General features: G+C 43.0%; 1 protein-coding gene across 1 annotated transcript in view; it reads right to left on the bottom strand.

The window, feature by feature from the left end:
* The window catches only part of VWA3B (von Willebrand factor A domain containing 3B), a 211,482-nt gene extending 204,968 nt beyond the window's left edge, over positions 1-6,514 (bottom strand). The window contains exons 1-2 of the mRNA XM_045886208.2: positions 6,344-6,514; positions 1,839-2,048 (exon numbers count right to left, since the gene is read on the bottom strand). Coding sequence (XP_045742164.1) covers positions 1,839-2,034 — 196 coding nt within the window. The 5' untranslated portion in view covers positions 2,035-2,048; positions 6,344-6,514. The remainder of the gene's footprint in view (positions 1-1,838; positions 2,049-6,343) is intronic.
* Positions 6,515-17,087: the final 10,573 nt, after the last annotated feature.

The raw sequence follows: 17,087 nt of genomic DNA, 5'->3' as shown, positions 1-17,087 counted from the left end.
CCACCCATATAAAAGCACCATCAGAACATACAAGAGTTAAAAATAGAGCTACCCTATGACCCAGCAATTGCACTTCTGGGTATTTACCCCAAAGACACGGATGTAGTGAAAAGATAGTGCACATGCACCCCAATGTTCATAGCAGCAATGTCCACAATAGCCAAACTGTAAAAGGAGCCATGATGCCCTTCAGCAGATGAATGGATAAAGATGTGGTTCATATATACAATGGAATATTACTCAGCCATCAGAAAGGATGAATACCTACCATTTGCATCGATATGGACGGAACTGGAGGGGATTATGCTAAGTGAAATAAGTCAAGCAGAGAAAGACAATTATCACATGGTTTCACTCATATGTGGAACATAAGGAATAGCACGGAGGACATTAGTGGAAGGAAGGGAAAACTGAAGTGGGGGAAATCAGAGGGGAAGATGAACCATGAGAGACTATGGACTCCAGGAAACAATCTGAGGGTTTCAGAGGGGAGGGGGGAGGGGGGATGGGGTAGTCCAGGGATGGTTATTAAGGAGGGCACATGTTGTAATGAGCACTGGGTGTTATACGCAAACAATGAATCACTGAACACCACATTAAAAAAAAAAAAAAGAACACACAGGAGGAGGGGATACTTTCAAATCATTTTATGAGCCCAACATAATCCTGATGCCAAAACCTAACAAGGGCATTAAAAGAAAATAAAATCATAGAGCAGTATCTTCCATGACCTTAGATTGAAAAAACCTTGGCAAAATATAAAGAACTGCTATTTTTGCTATTATTAATGACTGAATTATAGTTACTGAAATATAGTTTATATACAAGATAAAACTGCTTTGTTTCCTTATATAGGAATCCCATACACCCTGCATTTAGAAGATACAGGGCTGTATCACCCCTTGTGGAAGGATAAATGGGAACGAATGCACAGCCTGAGCTCTGAAAAGCAAGGCCTTGTCATTAGAATGGGCCTCCACATCAGTCCATAACAACCACATCCCCTAGACCTTCCTTATCACCAGTACGGAACAAAGCTGCCAAAGGAACTGGTGAAAAATCTCCAAAACACAGTATTATTGACCACTCAATAAATATGTGTTTAATTCATTAATTAATTGGCTAATCCAGAATTACTGAGTAAAATCCAAGTAATGGCAATTGCCCTGATTGAAGGAGTGCTCCTCAAGTGGGGTGTTACTGACATGTTGGACAGGGCACTCCTGCTAGGTGGGCTATCTCACACTCCATAAGACTCCCCAGGCCCTATATTTCAGGAACAACTCAAACCAGTATGTCATCAGAAAATAAATAAAAACAAAGACAAAACACACCCTCACCCATCTCCAGACTCCCTGTTGGAGGGCAGTACTACTGGGAGTTCAGGACCAAACTTCTAAACAGTGTGTTTAGAAAAACTAGCCCATCACATAAGAGAGGCCACAACAGGAAAACGGCACATTCTCCCTGAACCCACGCAAAGCTATTGTCTTAACAGCCTCCCAAAGGGGTTTGCGCATCCCAAGGGATGAAGAAGACATCTGCTGGAATATATACAACTTCTATTTATCTTTTTATTTCATCTTTAAAAGGACTAAGAATGAAATTAAGCAATATTTAAGCAATGTTTAATAAGTGGACTGACAATCATGTATCTATGTAACAAACATATATTGGGGGTCCATGTACATTTTTTATGGATAAGGATGTGAGATCAAAACAAGCTCAGAGGCCTGTGGTTTTGGGGGGCCCTTCAGAAGTGATGCAGCCCCCTCAAAGGCTAAAGGATGGCATGCTGGTTGGGTTTCCCAACCAGCGTTGCTTTGTGAGTACTATACCTTCACAATGAGGGAATCCAATCTGTGACAGAATCTGTTTCAAGGTCAATTTGTTGCTCTTAAGTCCATGCAGTTTTAGCCATTCCTCGGATGAGATGAGACTCTGCCCGGCCAAGTCTGTTTTGGTGTTGCTTTGTTCCTCTGGCCCCTGCAGCTGCTGCTCAGAGATGGCGGAAGATGAGGCTGATAACTCCATCTCTGAATTAGGATCTAAGTCACAGAGACCTCCCATAAGGGCAATTGTCAAAATCAGACTTCCTGAAGACTTGAAAACAATCTAACATCAACAAAGGATGGGTTTAATATTAATTACAGCACAGTCATTAAGTGGAATTCAATCTATCATTAAAAATGTTTAATACAGATGCATATTTGCTGACAAAGAAGATATCCACATATATTGCTAAAATGTAACCATAAAGTTCAATATCCATCCATATATCCCCATATGTACACAGAGAAAAACATCTAGAAAGGTAACTGCCAACAGTTTATAGTAGTTTTATCTGTGTGGTGGGAATATATGTAGTTTTTGCCTTTTCTATGTTATTTAAAAGTTCACATTATTTAAACATTTCTGAAAGCGGGTTTACTTTTATAATCAGAAAAAATGCAAAGCTCTTCCATTTTAGAAAATACACATTCGCTCCTGAACCTTCATTACACATCAGTATTCCAATTATAATTGCACCTGACCTTTTACTTCCAAAGAGGATACAGAGGGCAAAACCCCGAGAGGAAACATACCTGTTCTACAGGTAGAGTGTCTAAGGGGGAGCTAGCGACAGGGTGGGAACCAGGTCACAGCTCAGCCCAGCAAGAATACATGGATTCACTTTCCAAATGTTTTATTTTAAAGTTGGACTTAAACATTCTGAATCATGTAGCCAGCTGTTCTGGGACCAACTGAACTCCAGGCAATATGCTACATATTAAACTTATCTAGACCTGCCTAAATATAGCTCCTGTACACAAGAGGGAAGGAGTGGCCCAGACTGTAATGCAATCTTAACCCACTCACCACAACTTCAGGCAGGGAGAAAAAGAAAGGTCTGCTTACCTCTGTACCCAGAGTATGAAACACATATGTTTGTTCCCTGGACTGTAAAACTTTTCAACAACAGAAATATTCCCTTTTCTCATTTCTAAAACTCCAACCACATACCCTGCATGTCTCTGTTATGATATGAAAATCAATCAAATACAGAAATCAGTTGGACATAAGCTAGGGGGTTCTCATGAAACAATACTAGATATATTATTATTAGCAATGAATGAGTTACGCATGGATAAGCACTTGATAGACTGGAAAGAGCTATGTCCAAATAAATTATTTAAGAGTCATTATCCTTTAGTAATTGTACCTTATTTATATGCCCACTTTTACTCCAAGTACCTTTTTACCCCCAAGTTCCCAGTCATATGAGCTATTCAGTTTGGGCTTCTCCTACTTTAGACTCACAGAACATGAAAACAAGAACAGACTTCAACTTTCTTTTTGAGATCTGTCCAACAAAGACTGCCAGCTGAAGGACTTTTAAATTTGGCTAACGGTTCCCATAGAAACAAGAAAAGGAAGCTCAGAATAAAGATTTTTGATTATTTCATCATTTCCAGTTCATCTTTCTTCTCCCTAACACACACTCACCCACGTCCTATGTTCTTCTTACTAGAGGGAGCTACATGTCATAGGTTAAAAAGGCAGAACAGCTATGTAAATTGTCCTTATAAGGCTCCTAGACTGGATTTTGGAAACAAAGGTTTCAGAAGAGTCGTACATTTTAAGGCCAACTCTTGCTTCCAAACAAAAGGCAATTGAATCCTCCAGCTAAGGTGCATGCCCCAGTGCCTCCTGCACTCACATGGCTTAAAAAATTTTAAATAAATATTTTTAAAAAGGTCTGGATGGCTCTACTGAATTTGAGAACCTGTATGAGTCATTCTTTTTTTTTTTTTTTTTTGAAGATTTTATTTATTTATCCGACAGAGAGACACAGCAAGAGAGGGAACACAAGCAGGGGGGGGTGGGAGAGGGAGAAGCAGGCTTCCCGCCGAGCAGGGAGCCCAATGCAGGGCTTGATCCCAGGACCCCGGGATCATGACCTGAGCCGAAGGCAGACGCTTAACAACTGAGCCACCCAGGCGCCCCTGTATGAGTCATTCTGATTCAGATCTTGACTCTTAAGATTTTTTAGCCTGAGAAGACCCATATTATCAGAAATGAAAGCACCTGGACAATGGAAATAACCCAAGAAAACAGGGAAGGAAAGAAAGGGCATCTCCCAATAGAAGGGATCATTCCACTCAAACTGGATAAGAGATACTGTCAGAGCAAGGAAGCCTGCCAGAGCAATGATGCCAAATGACCTGACAAAGCAACCCCTCCACACATTGCCCACCTGCTTTCCTAGCTCCAAGCTGGTCTCAGGCGGTTCTCCTATGTGAAATCTTAAACTTCAAGGCCCATTTCAAGCTCTACTTCCTCCATTAAGCCTCTCCAGACCCCCTCACCAACCTTCTGCAGCATCTCCCCAGCAAAGCTCCAACTTGCACTTTGACACTTCACCAATATGACCTTGGGCACTTCAGATTCATCCTCTCTAGACTAAAAGAAGGGTCAGTGACTACAGGGACAAACTATATGAATGTCCTCAGCACAGTGCCTTAAATACAGCAGGCACTTTGTAAGGGTGCTGAATTGAATTAAATTGATCACTCAGAATTACTAAGAATACTGATTTTCAAACAAGGCAGCAATTTTTTAGTTCAAACAAGGCTAATATCAGGAAATAGCTGTCATACTATAAAGACATACTATCTTCCAGATATTACTTTGTTGTTACTATTATTACTGGGATTTTTCAGGATTTCTTCATCTGAGGTTATTACAAATTGGGGAACAGAGGAATCCAGAAGCAAGAAACAACAAATCCAGTAGAACACTGCCCTGTTTTAAAAGCTATCCCAAGAGCAAAATTTGGGGAAATAGGAAGGGATTTCCAAAAGAGAATGAAGAAGTATAAACAGGGGGAAAAAAGTGAAAGTCTGAGCTAAAGGTAGGAGCAGGCAGGCAGAGCTTGGGGAAAAAATAGAAAGGTTAAGTGGGCACAAGTAAAGGCCCCAACTAAGGGAACCAGAGGCGCCAAGGGCAGTCAGCCTGTGCTGCTAAAGTCTGCCCACAGGGGGCAGCCAAGAGATTCCCCAGGTCATCCTGAGGTGAGCACCTTGAGGAAGTCCGCATGGCTTAATAGAGTAGTTCCTATATGGTCAGAGATTGAGGCACAACGCACAGACTCAAGTCCATTAATTCAGCTTAAACATTAGGTATACTTCTGGTTTATTATCAACACCCACAACTTCCTATATCCATTGCTGAAAATGAAGTCTAGATTAGGTGGATATATCTTGTGATTTATGTGAGTTTTGAATTACAATTTTTCCAGGGAGAAAGGAAGCTGGGATGAAGTCCCATGGGTATCCTGTTGCAACTCTCCTCCAGAAACCCTTAATCTACTCCTCGCTCCATTCTCCTGCCCTGAGGAGCAAGTCTAGCCTGTGATCATCTGCTCAAATAATGTGGGCAGAGGGAGGGGAGACTGAAATGGACTGGCCCACAGTTGAGAAAATGGGGTCAAGAAAAGAAAATCTAAGGATAATAGGTCTGCTCTAGGAAGGTCATTTCTGAGAAGAAAGAAACCAAGAGCTCCCAGGAAGATAAAAGTGGAAACTAAAACTAATTAAGTTGTATGCCCATATAAAAAGAGGAAAAGAAAATGGTGCTTGTCTTAGTGATGTGATTGTGAAAACCACGTACTTGTAGAAGAATGGAAGAGAGCCAGAGGATATTCCAGACCAGAAAGTTGTAGAAAGCTGTAATCCACGCAGATCCCTTTGTTTTAGACTATTCATGTTATTATTATTTCCTAAAAATAAATTTCTACTGGGGCGCCTGGGTGGCTCAGATGGTTAAGCATCTGCCTTCGGCTCAGGTCATGATCCCAGGGTCTTGGGATCGAGCCCCACATCGGGTTCGGGGCTCAGCGGGAGCCTGCTTCTCCCTCTCCCTCTGCCTCTGCCTCTCTCCCTGCTCATGCTTTCTCTCTCTCTCTGTATCTCTGTGTCTCAAATGAATAAATAAAATCTTAAAAATAAATAAATAAATTTCTCCTGGTTCTTGTATTAACTCCAAAGCCCATGTGCACTTCACCTTCTTATTACTGTTGGCCTATGGTAAGACAGAAACCAAGAAAGCTGGTTCTCCACCAGAGCAGCTGAGCTTCACTGGGAGCGGGGTAAGGTGGGAAGAGCTTTACAACAGGAGGGGTCGGGTACCTGTGTCTCAGCCTGACCCAAAGAGTAGTTCAGTGAACCTGGAAAAGTGGCTGAACTTTTGTGGAGGGCAGTGCAAGTCGGAAACTGCGTAATTCCAAGCTTTCCCTCCACAGGTTGCTGGAAACCTCGGCGCCTCGAAGGCTCTGGCGTGGAAGGGATCGCATCCCACTTACTAGGCAATCTGTCGGATGAAAGACAAGAAGGTTCCTGTTTAGCAGCCGCCCTCCCATCCTCTGGGGGCCCTGTGACCCCAAAGGGTCGGTGAGGCGCGCATCCCGCTGGTTGATAAAGCAGCAACTCCAACAGGCGAAGGGTCGCCGCTTGGCGAGAAGAATTATTCCAGACGTTCGATTTCTCTGTGACCCCAGCGCGCACCGCGCTGCGTGTTGACCACGGCGTCGCCTCGGTTGCTCGGACGCGGCCAATCACGGAGCGGCTCCCTGAGCCGGCCCCGCCCTCAGAGCGCGCGCCCAGGGGAGGCGGGGCCAGCGGGCCGTAGGGGCGGGGCTCCGAAGCGAGTTCAGGGGCGAGGTGGAGAGAGTGGGTGTCCGGGATCCCCAAGGCGCTTTGGGACCCAAAGCAAGAGCCCCACGCTAGGGGAGAGGGTGGATGGCATTGTCCCCTGCGCTTACTGTTACCGAGAAAATTAACAACGGCGGTGAATATTTATTAATTAAGTTAACAAGCAGATAAGCACGCAGAAGAGCCCCGGTCAGGGGCGAGAGCGCGAGCAAATCGTGGAGGAAGGCGCCCAAGGCGGGAGGGAGGCCAGTGCACCGCAGGAAACATTACGGTTAACTTCTGTACCTACTTTAAAGCGTGCAGAGCACTTACATCTGCGTAATTTTGTTTAATTTTCACCTGAACGGTGTGAAGAGCTATTGTTCTTCATTTTACAGTTGAGGGAAAGAAGCTTAAAGAGGTGGGGCAGTTTGTTACAGATCGCTCAGCGGTGGAGCTAGTGTGAGTGAAGCTCAGACAGGTGAGACTGAGCTGCAGTTTTGGAGGAGGGGCTGCCAGTTACCAAAAATACCCTTATCTATTAGGTAGGGGTATTCTTATAGCATTATTTTCTCCATTCGGCTTTATTCTTAACCCTAATTTTTACCGTGTCAAGTAAGCAAGGAGCTCAAAATAGAGGCCTCTGGTTTTTCAGTCACTTGGAAATAAATTTGTGCTTAATGAAAAGCATCTTTAAATCCTTAATAAAAGATCCCACAGGCAAGTATTGTTTTACTATATGGGGTATTAAAGTGTGGATTTAGATTTTAAAACTCAAAAAGTGACCAGATCATTTGTAGGTTTTTGAGTCAAATATCTAATAAAAACATGGTTAACAGTAAAACTGAACAATTCTGGGGGCACCTGGGTGGCTCAGTCGTTAAGCGGCTGCCTTCCGCTCAGGTCATGAGCCCAGGGTCCTGGGATCGAGTCCCGTATCGGGCTCCCTGCTCCGCGGGAAGCCTGCCTCTCCCTCTCCCACTCCCCCTGCTTGTGTTCCTGCTCTCGCTATCTCTCTCTGTCTGTCAAATAAATTTAAAAAATCTTAAAAAAAAAAAAAAAAAAAAGAAAGAACTGAACAATTCTGTCCCCCCCACAAAAAAGTCTACTTCATCCACAAGATGTTATTTTTCCTACATTCTTTTAATGCCTTTATAACTTTAAAAGTACTAACAGGTTTGATCTCAGATCACAAGTCATTCCATAAAATTATCAGATTGTATACCATTGGCCTTATAGATGGCACCTGCAGCCACACCACCAGAGAACAAACAAAAATTCAACAGTACTAAAAGATTGTGTGCAGAAGGGAAGTACTACAGCAGCCACACCCACATTTGCCAATGCCACAGTAATCCCGGCTGTCCACACTCTGCCAGACTAATGTTATTGGGTCTCATGGGTTAGATAGAGGGCAGAGCATTCACCCAGCCAAACCCACTGCCTTACATAGTCCCACAGGCACTCCTTTCCTCACCTTCACCCCATGCATTCTCCCTTCCCTGAGACACTTGCCACTTACATGCAAGTGACTGCAGATGACTCTATGCTTTTGTCAATTATATGTATGTGCCTGCATGCGTAAGTTCATATGAAAATGTTAAGCATTAATTACTTAAAGTATAGATAGACAAGTAAGCAGAAGTTGAGGGCCTTTTGAAGTATTGCATAGTTGATTCTGACTTCAGTTCGGCTAGCCACAGGATGGTTCACCCCATTTTTGTGTGTGGCGTGGTCTGGAATAAGAATACCTTTAGCACAGTTGTGATATATCATTGTTCTGAACTTGAACACATTTGCTTTGGATTTACGTTTCACAGGTCATTTGTATCCTACTCTCAACCTTAATAATTGGCATTTATCGTGTCACTCCCAACCTTAGCTTCAGACTCTTTGCCACTGCCCACAACATAAATGCTCCAGCAGAGATACTAGCCTGGTCCCTGCCTCTGACCACATACCCTTACTCAGACCCCCCCCCTCCTTTCGCCTGGATTACACTAGCTTGGGAGCCACAGAGCCCCAAGTCTCTTCAGGGTCAGCTAAAGCTCTTCTCTCTTCATGGACACTCAGACCAACAATAATTTTTCTCCCCCTGTCCAGACTCAGAGCATCGTTGGCAGTTGGCACTCTTGGCAATGGTGTACTGCCTTGTGAGAGCCCTTCCATTGTTATTTGACCCTTGTGCTGTTTTTTCAGGTTGAATGGTTTTTCTTTTTCTTTTTTTTTTTTTAAAGATTTTATTTGTTTATTTGAGAGAGAGAGAATGAGAGAGAGAGCACATGGAGGGGGGAGGGTCAGAGGGAGAAGCAGACTCCCCGCTGAGCAGGGAGCCCGATGCAGGACTCGATCCTGGGACTCCAGGATCACGACCTGAGCCGAAAGCAGTCGCTTAACCAACTGAGCCACCCAGGCGCCCGGTTTTTCTTTTTCTTTAAACAAGTCTATTACCAGCACTACATGTGCTTATGATCATGATTAGAATCTTTTGGGGGTGGGCAGAGGTCGATGAAACCAAGGGAGAAAAAGTGGTTTTCCTAACCCCACCACAAGAACAGGAACCAGATGAACAGTAGAATATTGACTCAAGGGAATCATTTATAGGGTGAGAAAGAGTCTGAGATGGACTTAACACAAAAGCACTCCCTTGGAAGACAAAGGCTGGGGAAAGTGGGGGGAATGGAGCAACTAAGATTGCAGTCACCGTTGAGCCTTGCTGGGCACTGTTGGTCCAGGGTGTTTGGGCTGTCAGGGGCTGCCTTGAGAGAGGTGGGTGGGTGGGAGCAGGGGAAGGCAAAAGTCCAAATGGACATTTGTGTCGACTATGATGTTCTGCAGTTCATGGTTCACTATTTGGGGAGTGACTGCAAACCTGTGGCTCTCAATCTAACATCTTTTGTGAGGAACAGAGCTGTAAGACATAACTGTTCTACTCTTGATAATTACGATGTTCAAGGTTCGCCAACATGCAAAACAATAGCTAGAACTTATTGAATGACAGACACTGTTCTAGGCATTTTAAATATATCACTTCTTCCAATCCTTACAAAAGCTCCAGGAGGAAAATACCATGATTATTCCCACTTTACAGATAAGTAAACTAAGACATAAGATTAAGCAACTCCCCCAAGGCCACTCAGCTAGCGAATTGTGAACCCAGAATTTGAACCCAAGCAATCTGTCTCAGTACCCTGCCCCCTTAATTAGATGCTGTGTTGATCAATTGTTGGCCCTTATTTCCTCCAAAAGAAATTTTCCGTCATCCCAGTTGTACAGTGTTCATTTAGAACTGGATATTGATGCCACAGTGAAAACCTCACTGGTTTTGAATGGGTTTTTAACAGCACACACCTCAACATTAAATGGCATAAAGCAGGTCTGTTTTCTAATTACCCCTCCCTCCCACACTTCCTTTTTGTTGTTGTTGTTAATGTTTGCAATGTGCCATTGTTTTTAAAAGAATTGGATGCCTTTTAGTCTATTACTATATCCTAATAAGTAAATGAAGAAGAATTGAATAATATTTCATCTAAACAAAAAAGTTCCAAACATTTGGAAATTTAAAATCACTCTTCAAAATAGATACTTATACTAAAAGCTGGCAAAGACAATACTCCTGGATGAGAGTTCGATCATATGGAAATTATATTCAGGAATGGGCCTGAATCTTGCCTTGCTGGGTCATCCTCTTCCTACGGTTTCCGAGGAGAGAAGTACACACACAGGCCAATGGCAATGGGCAACAGGTGTTTCCCTGTTTTAGGTCCCTCCAACCCAAGGGCAGGTTGACCCAGCAACCCTACATGTGTACAGGACTTGGGCACAGAGCTAGGGCCTCTCTCCCCTTCTAAGCTCGGGTCTTTCTATCAGCTCCTTCCCATGCCTGGCAGGCAAATATGTAGCACAGCTTATGTGGGAGGAAGAAAGAAAAGAGGGCCTGCCCACTAGAAGAGGTAAGCCCTGGTTTGGCTTCCCTCTTTTCCCCTTGGGGAAAGAGTAAAGTGCCAGAGAGAGAAACACACCTGGTGGATAATTTCACACTCGTAAACTTGGCATCATCAACATCCTGGAATCTGATCCAATTAGATCAATACTCCTACTTCTTCAGGAGTGAAGAGAGAGAGGAAAGAGAGGAGAAGGATAACATTAGAAGAATTAGAACATTCTCACTGATGAATTCAATTGTAAAAATCCTAGGTAAAACAGTAGTAAATGGAATTTAACAGAAGATTTTTTAATCATTGTTTTAAATTGTGAAAGTACCTACCTTTCTGCCAAGCAATTCCACTGCTAGGTTTCCTTGATGCCACAGTGAAAACCTCACCAGATTTGAGTGAGTTTTTAACAGCACAAACCTCAACATTAAATGACATAAAGCAGGTCTGTTTTCTAATTACCCCTCCCTCCCACACTTCCTATTAAGTTTGCAATGTGCCATTGTTTTTAAAAGAACTGGATGCCTTTTAGTCTATGAACTAAAGAACTAGTCTTTTAGTAAATGAAGAAGAATTGAATAAATTTTTTATAATGCAAAAAAGCAAAATAATGGAAATCACCTCCATGTCCACCAATAAGGGAGTGATTGAAATTATGGTATATTCTCATTGTGATATGACAGCAGTTTAAAAGAATAAGATTTTTTTTGTTACAATATAGAAAAGTTCCAAGGTGTACTGTTGAGATTCTTTTAATCAAATTTCAGAACAAATACATGCAGTATAGTGCATTTTGTGTTAAAAAACATGCGCCTATATACACGCAAATGCATTGATGCATTCGTGTTTGTTTCCACTCCTAACCCATTGGCCAGAGCAAGTCACATGGCCCATCTAATTGCTAGGAGATGGGGAACTATGGGGAGGGAGCACAGCGGAATCCCTGGCCCCTGGGAATTTCTCTGCTGTATAAGCCAAAGTTTAGCCTTTGGAGAACAGGAGCCAGAAAGAGTTGCGGGCACTCTGCTTTCCACTGTGCAATAGCCTTCACCTGAGGAAATGAGGTAAAAAACAGGCTGCCTGGTGGGATGTGGCGGCAAGGGCATGCGGAATATACAGAGAGCTGGGAACAAATACACACACGCCTCTCGGTCTAGCTTCATCTAAAACTATATACAGCTGTCCCTTGACAACGCGGGCTTGAACTGCGCAGGCCCACTTATACATGAATTTTTTTCAATAAACACAGTACAGTAGCGTAAATGTATTTTCCTTATGATTTTCTTAATAACTTTCTTTTCTCTAGCTTATTTAATTGAAAAAATATAGTATAAAAAAAGAACATAGTATATAACACATACAGCATACAGAATATATGTTAATCGACTGTTCAAGGGTCAACTGTGCTGACATTTTCTTGCTCAAATGGAAATGTTGTCACAGAGATAGGGTTTATAATAATTATATGCCAAGGGCTTTTGTAAAATATGAAAAATGATCATGTGAAGATTATCTCTATTCCTCAAGTATCTGTTAAAGACACCATTATGTTATCCTAAGTCAGCTTCCAAATGCCCTATGCTTCACTTGGAGTTTAGTGCTATGGAAATGTGTGCCTTTTGTTGAGCTGGTGCTTTTTTGTTTCTGCTTTTGCTTTTTATTATGCCTTAAACTCACCCAGAGTATCTCTCCAATATCTTCAGCGTCCCTCATTTCTTTCAGCTCTCAATCAGAATTATTCTACTCTGGTCTTAAGGTTTTTGTGGGTGCATAAGGGATGGGCTGTTAAGTGTACCTCAGTGCCTTCCAAGAAGAGAATAGGGCATAAATAAAACCTCCAACAGAGAAAGGGAGGTATCTTTGTGTCCTCCAAAGCCAGTGTGGTTTGGGGGAGTTGCTGGAAAAAGTAGGGGCCCAGAGACCACTCCACCTCTGGGAACGGGCCAATGGTCTCAGAGCTTGGAAACTTGGGGTGAAAGGGGCCCTGCCCTCTTCTTCACTTAAGGCTTCTCCCCCAGCTCTCTACCTTGCAGGAGGTGGAGGATCACTCCGTGGCTAAGGCTTCCAAAGGGCAAGAGAGCCCCCAAGGCCTCACTCACCTGGAGCCCCCAAAGCCACTTCCTCTCTCCAGCTGGCAGGAATTTGCCTCCACTCTCCAAGCCCCAGAGCCCAGTCTTCCAGCTCAGCTTCACATGTGGCCTTCCTCCTAACCAACTGAATTAGCCCTGTTCTGGAATCATTAACAGACAATGGAAGGAGATTGTTGATTTTTAACTGCAGTAAAAGTTGAAGCAAAATTCCCAGAAAGTCATTATATAAATGCCACTTTTTGTCTTTTGAAGTCCTCTTTAATTGAAAGAATGGTTTTAAGAGAGTACATATTTAGTAGGCTTCTTCCCTCCGTGGAGAACTTTTCTAACATCATGATGAATGCCAACCTCAAATCCCTTGCAAAGCTGCAAGCCTCAGTCTTTAAGATCCAAACTGCATTTCCTGAAACAACAGGACAAGGAGTAAATCATGACTAATGTGAAAAAGAAATCTCATAGAGCCATTCCGTGAAAGAATAAATTCATTTAAATAAGAGGAGCAAAAAGTAATCTCTCTCCCTTTACTGAAATGTATCCATTAATTGGCTATATAAAATTAGGTGTCAGGTACAGAGGGCATATCTGTCTTTATCCCCTTGTCTATTTCAATACACATGGGTGTCTCAGTGACTACACAGTTGATTATTATAATCAGGTGGCCCTTTGTTTTAAATAGAACTTACAGCTTGGAGGCTTATCTGCCAAACATCATCAAACGGATAAATATCAAACAATTCGGGTGCCCGGGTGGCTCAGTTGGTTAAGCGACTGCCTTCTGCTCGGGTCATGATCCTGGAGTCCTGGGATCAAGTCCTACATCGAGCTCCCCCTGCTCTATGGGGAGCCTGCTTCTCCCTTTCCCTCTGTCTGCCATTCCCCCTGCTTGTGCTTTCTCTCTCTGTGTCAAATAAATAAGTTTTTTAAAAAATCTTTAAAACAAACAAACAATTCTGTCCCTGCTGTTCCTTCAAAGCATTACCGGATTTATGGTTGGTAGAGAATATGAAGCTGAAGGAATTGCCAAGGATGGTGCCAAGATGGTGGCTGCTGTGGCCTGTGCCGAAGCACCTAAGATAACTGTCATCATTGGGGGATCTCACGGGGCTGGAAACTATGGGATGTGTGGCAGAGCATACAGCCCAAGATTCCTCTACCTGTGGCCAAACGCTCACATCTCAGTGATGGGAGGAGAGCAGGCAACCAATGTGTTGGCCACAGTAGCAAAGGACCAAAGAGCACATGAAGGGAAACAATTCTCCAGTGCTGACGAAGCAGCCTTAAAAGAGCCCAACATTAAGAGGTTTGAAGAGGAAGGAGACCCTTACTACTCCAGTGCAAGGCTGTGGGATGATGGAATTATTGATCCAGTGGACACCAGACTGGTGCTGGGTCTCAGTCTTAGTGCAGCCCTCAACGCACCAATCCAGAAGACTGACTTTGGCATCTTGAGGATGTAACTGGAATATAAGGTGTCTTCCATGGAACATGTACCAAAAATTCTATTCTTTTTTTTTTTTTAAGGATTTTTATTTATTTATTCATGAGAGACAGAGAGAGAGAGAGAGAGAGAGAGAGAGGGAGAAGCAGGCTCCCAAGGAGCAGAGAGCCCGATGCAGGACTCGATCCCAGGACCCTGGGATCATGACCTGAGCCGAAGGCAGACGCTTAACCATCTGAGCCACCCAGGCGCCCCCAAAAATTCTACTCTATCCAAAGTGTAGAAAGAGGGAATATAAAGGGTAGAGAAATCAGAGACAATGGACCAATGGGCCTATGCACTGAATAAAGATGCTTACTAGCTCTGCTACCTTGGTCAAGTTAATTACACTCTCTGATCAAGCTGCCAGGACAGACACAGCACTGAGACGGAAGGAGCCTGGCTTTGGACCAGAGGGTGGAGTGCAAACACACTAAAGGGTCGATGCCCACAGGAGGCCCCACGCCATGGAAAGAGGGGTGAAGACAGCCACATCGATGGGTGCTGGGGCCAGGTCTTTGGTGCCCTTGGACCTACCCAAGATGCTGGTCCAGAGGGCAGGAGAAGAAGAGAGCATCAAGGGCAGCCACACTCAGGGGTCCTCCCCCACCTCAACCCAGATTTGACTTTTGAAACTGGGTAATGGAAGTAGAATTTTCTGTGTTCTTCCTCTAGATATTATGTGATTCACTCTCTTACCACCTGCAAGTCTTTGCTCAAATGTCACCTTCTCACTGAGGCCTGCCTTGACTGGAGCGATGAAAACCACAGACAACTCCCTCTCTCTCCCCTCAGGCTCAGTCCACCTTCCCTGCCTGACTTTCCTTCATAGCATACATCGCTGTCCAACTTCTCTAACATTCTTAATTTTACATATATCTGTCTCTCCCCTGAGCTCTTGGAGAACAGACATCTTTGTCTATGTTGTTCACGGCACATTTGTAGAGACTGACAAGCAATAGTCCTCCGTGCAGCTTCGTGGAATGAATAAAGATGCAAGGAACCAAATCCAGCTGCTTTTTTTAAAAAAAGGATATTTCTGTAGGGTAATGATGTCATCAGACTAATTAACCTAATTAATTCCCTTAACTAGATAATCCACACTGAAAGACTTCTCTTCCTCCCATAGAATCGATCTGATAAGGCAGAAGGGTAAACTACAGATGATGCATTGTTTTCCACTGAAGCACAGATTTTTTTTTTCTACAACTCTATGTCAAAAGATTAGAGAACAAACACCTTTACGTGAGCCAAATTAAAATGAGGAATGTAAGATCTGTGTGTCATTTTTTTTATCGTTTCTACATTTTCAATTAGCTGGTTAGCAATGAGCTACAATCTCTTGAATAAGACAGTCTCAGCTATAATAGATTTTCTTTCACTGGGCAAAAAGAGTAAAGAAAAGTTTTGGTGTTTCCTACTTTAACGAAAAGACAAAACAAAACAAAACAACAGGACTTGATTATCTTTTCCAAATGTAGTAAACTAATACCCGAGCCTTAAATAACCACTGGGAGAAATTGGCTGAAGGGTACCAAAGACTTCTCTGTACTATTTTTGCAACTTCCTGTGAATATATAGTTATTTCAAAATAAAAAGTTAAAAAAAAATTTAAGAATAGCACCAGGAGAGATGCCCAGAGAGTCAACCTTCCCCTTCTGGTAGAACGATAGTTGTCTGTTCAGCACAGGGAGAGAGGGACAAGGGAGGCCTGATCTGTGTATTCAAGAGGGATTTGCAAGTCTTACAGGAGACAGCATTTCTTCACCCAAAGAAGGCATGGGTGTTACAAAACCAAAATAGCCTGAGCGGGCTGGAGCATGGAGAACTTGAAACTGATAGTAGTAGATCTTAGCAGGAGATGGAACTCATTCTTTTTCTCAGGTTTTAGGACTTTAGGTTTTTATTTTTAGACTGTCAAATATCAAAATGAATAATGGCAATAACACCAATGTCAGTGTCAATTGCCTGGGTTTGATAATGTGCTATGGTGATGCAACATGTTACACTTGGAAGCTGAGGAAGAGTAAAGGGAACTCTGTACTATTTTTACAAATGCCTCTGAGTCTATAATTAGTTTAAAATAAAAGTTTTTTTTTTTAAAGGTGGGATATGGGGGCACCTAGGTGGCTCAGTCAGTTAAGCATCTGCCTTTGGCTCAGGTAGTGATCTCAGGGTCCTGGGATCCAGCCCGGCTTTGGGCTCCCTGCTCAGAGGGGAGTCTGCTTCTCTCTCTCCCTCTGCCCGCCCTCCTCACACACGTATGCACTCTCTCTCTCAAATAAATAAATAAAATCTTTAAAACAAAATTTTTTTAAAATGTGGCATATGTTTCAAAGTTTATATAGTTGACTTTATGAGCTTTTGTTGATTATACTTGTTCTTGACAGAAGCAGAAGTTCTCTGAGATGTTGGGTCCAGTGTAAAGTTGGATGCATTTTAGGGTAGATTATGGACCAAGTTAATGTTAAGAGTACCATGTCGAAGGTGTTGGAATTTTTCCATCAGTGTCTTAAGGATCATCATAAAAAATTAAGAAGCAGAAATGCTTTTTATACCATTAGGGAAGGAAGGACAGACCCAAGAAAGCTTCCTTCGGCCTGTAATAGTCAAAAGTCTAGTTTCCAGTGAAGAAAAAGCCTTGATTGTTTCTATTCTCTCTGCAAATGTTTTCAAAGTCAAAGCTTTGCAGGAGACTTCTTTTCACCTACACAAACCTAAACTCAGACATGGGCCTATTATGCAAGTTTCTCTTGACAGAAACAATGGCATGGGGTGCCCAAATGCACAATCGTCCCATTACTCTCGTTACACCAGGGCTCTGGGTGTTCCTGGTCTTCTTGGGCACCTTAATGCCAGGCATTGGGGCTTTGTCAATGTAGGGCCGTCTCCAGATATCCTTTGTGATGTGAAA

Source organism: Mirounga angustirostris, unplaced genomic scaffold, assembly GCF_029215605.1.
Source record: "Mirounga angustirostris isolate CCGP_5_RB_7025 unplaced genomic scaffold, mMirAng1.0.hap1 SCAF_10, whole genome shotgun sequence".
Classification (NCBI taxonomy): Eukaryota; Metazoa; Chordata; class Mammalia; order Carnivora; family Phocidae; genus Mirounga; species Mirounga angustirostris.
Note: the sequence above shows the minus strand (reverse complement) of the source record. Positions and strands in the feature narration are given on the sequence as shown.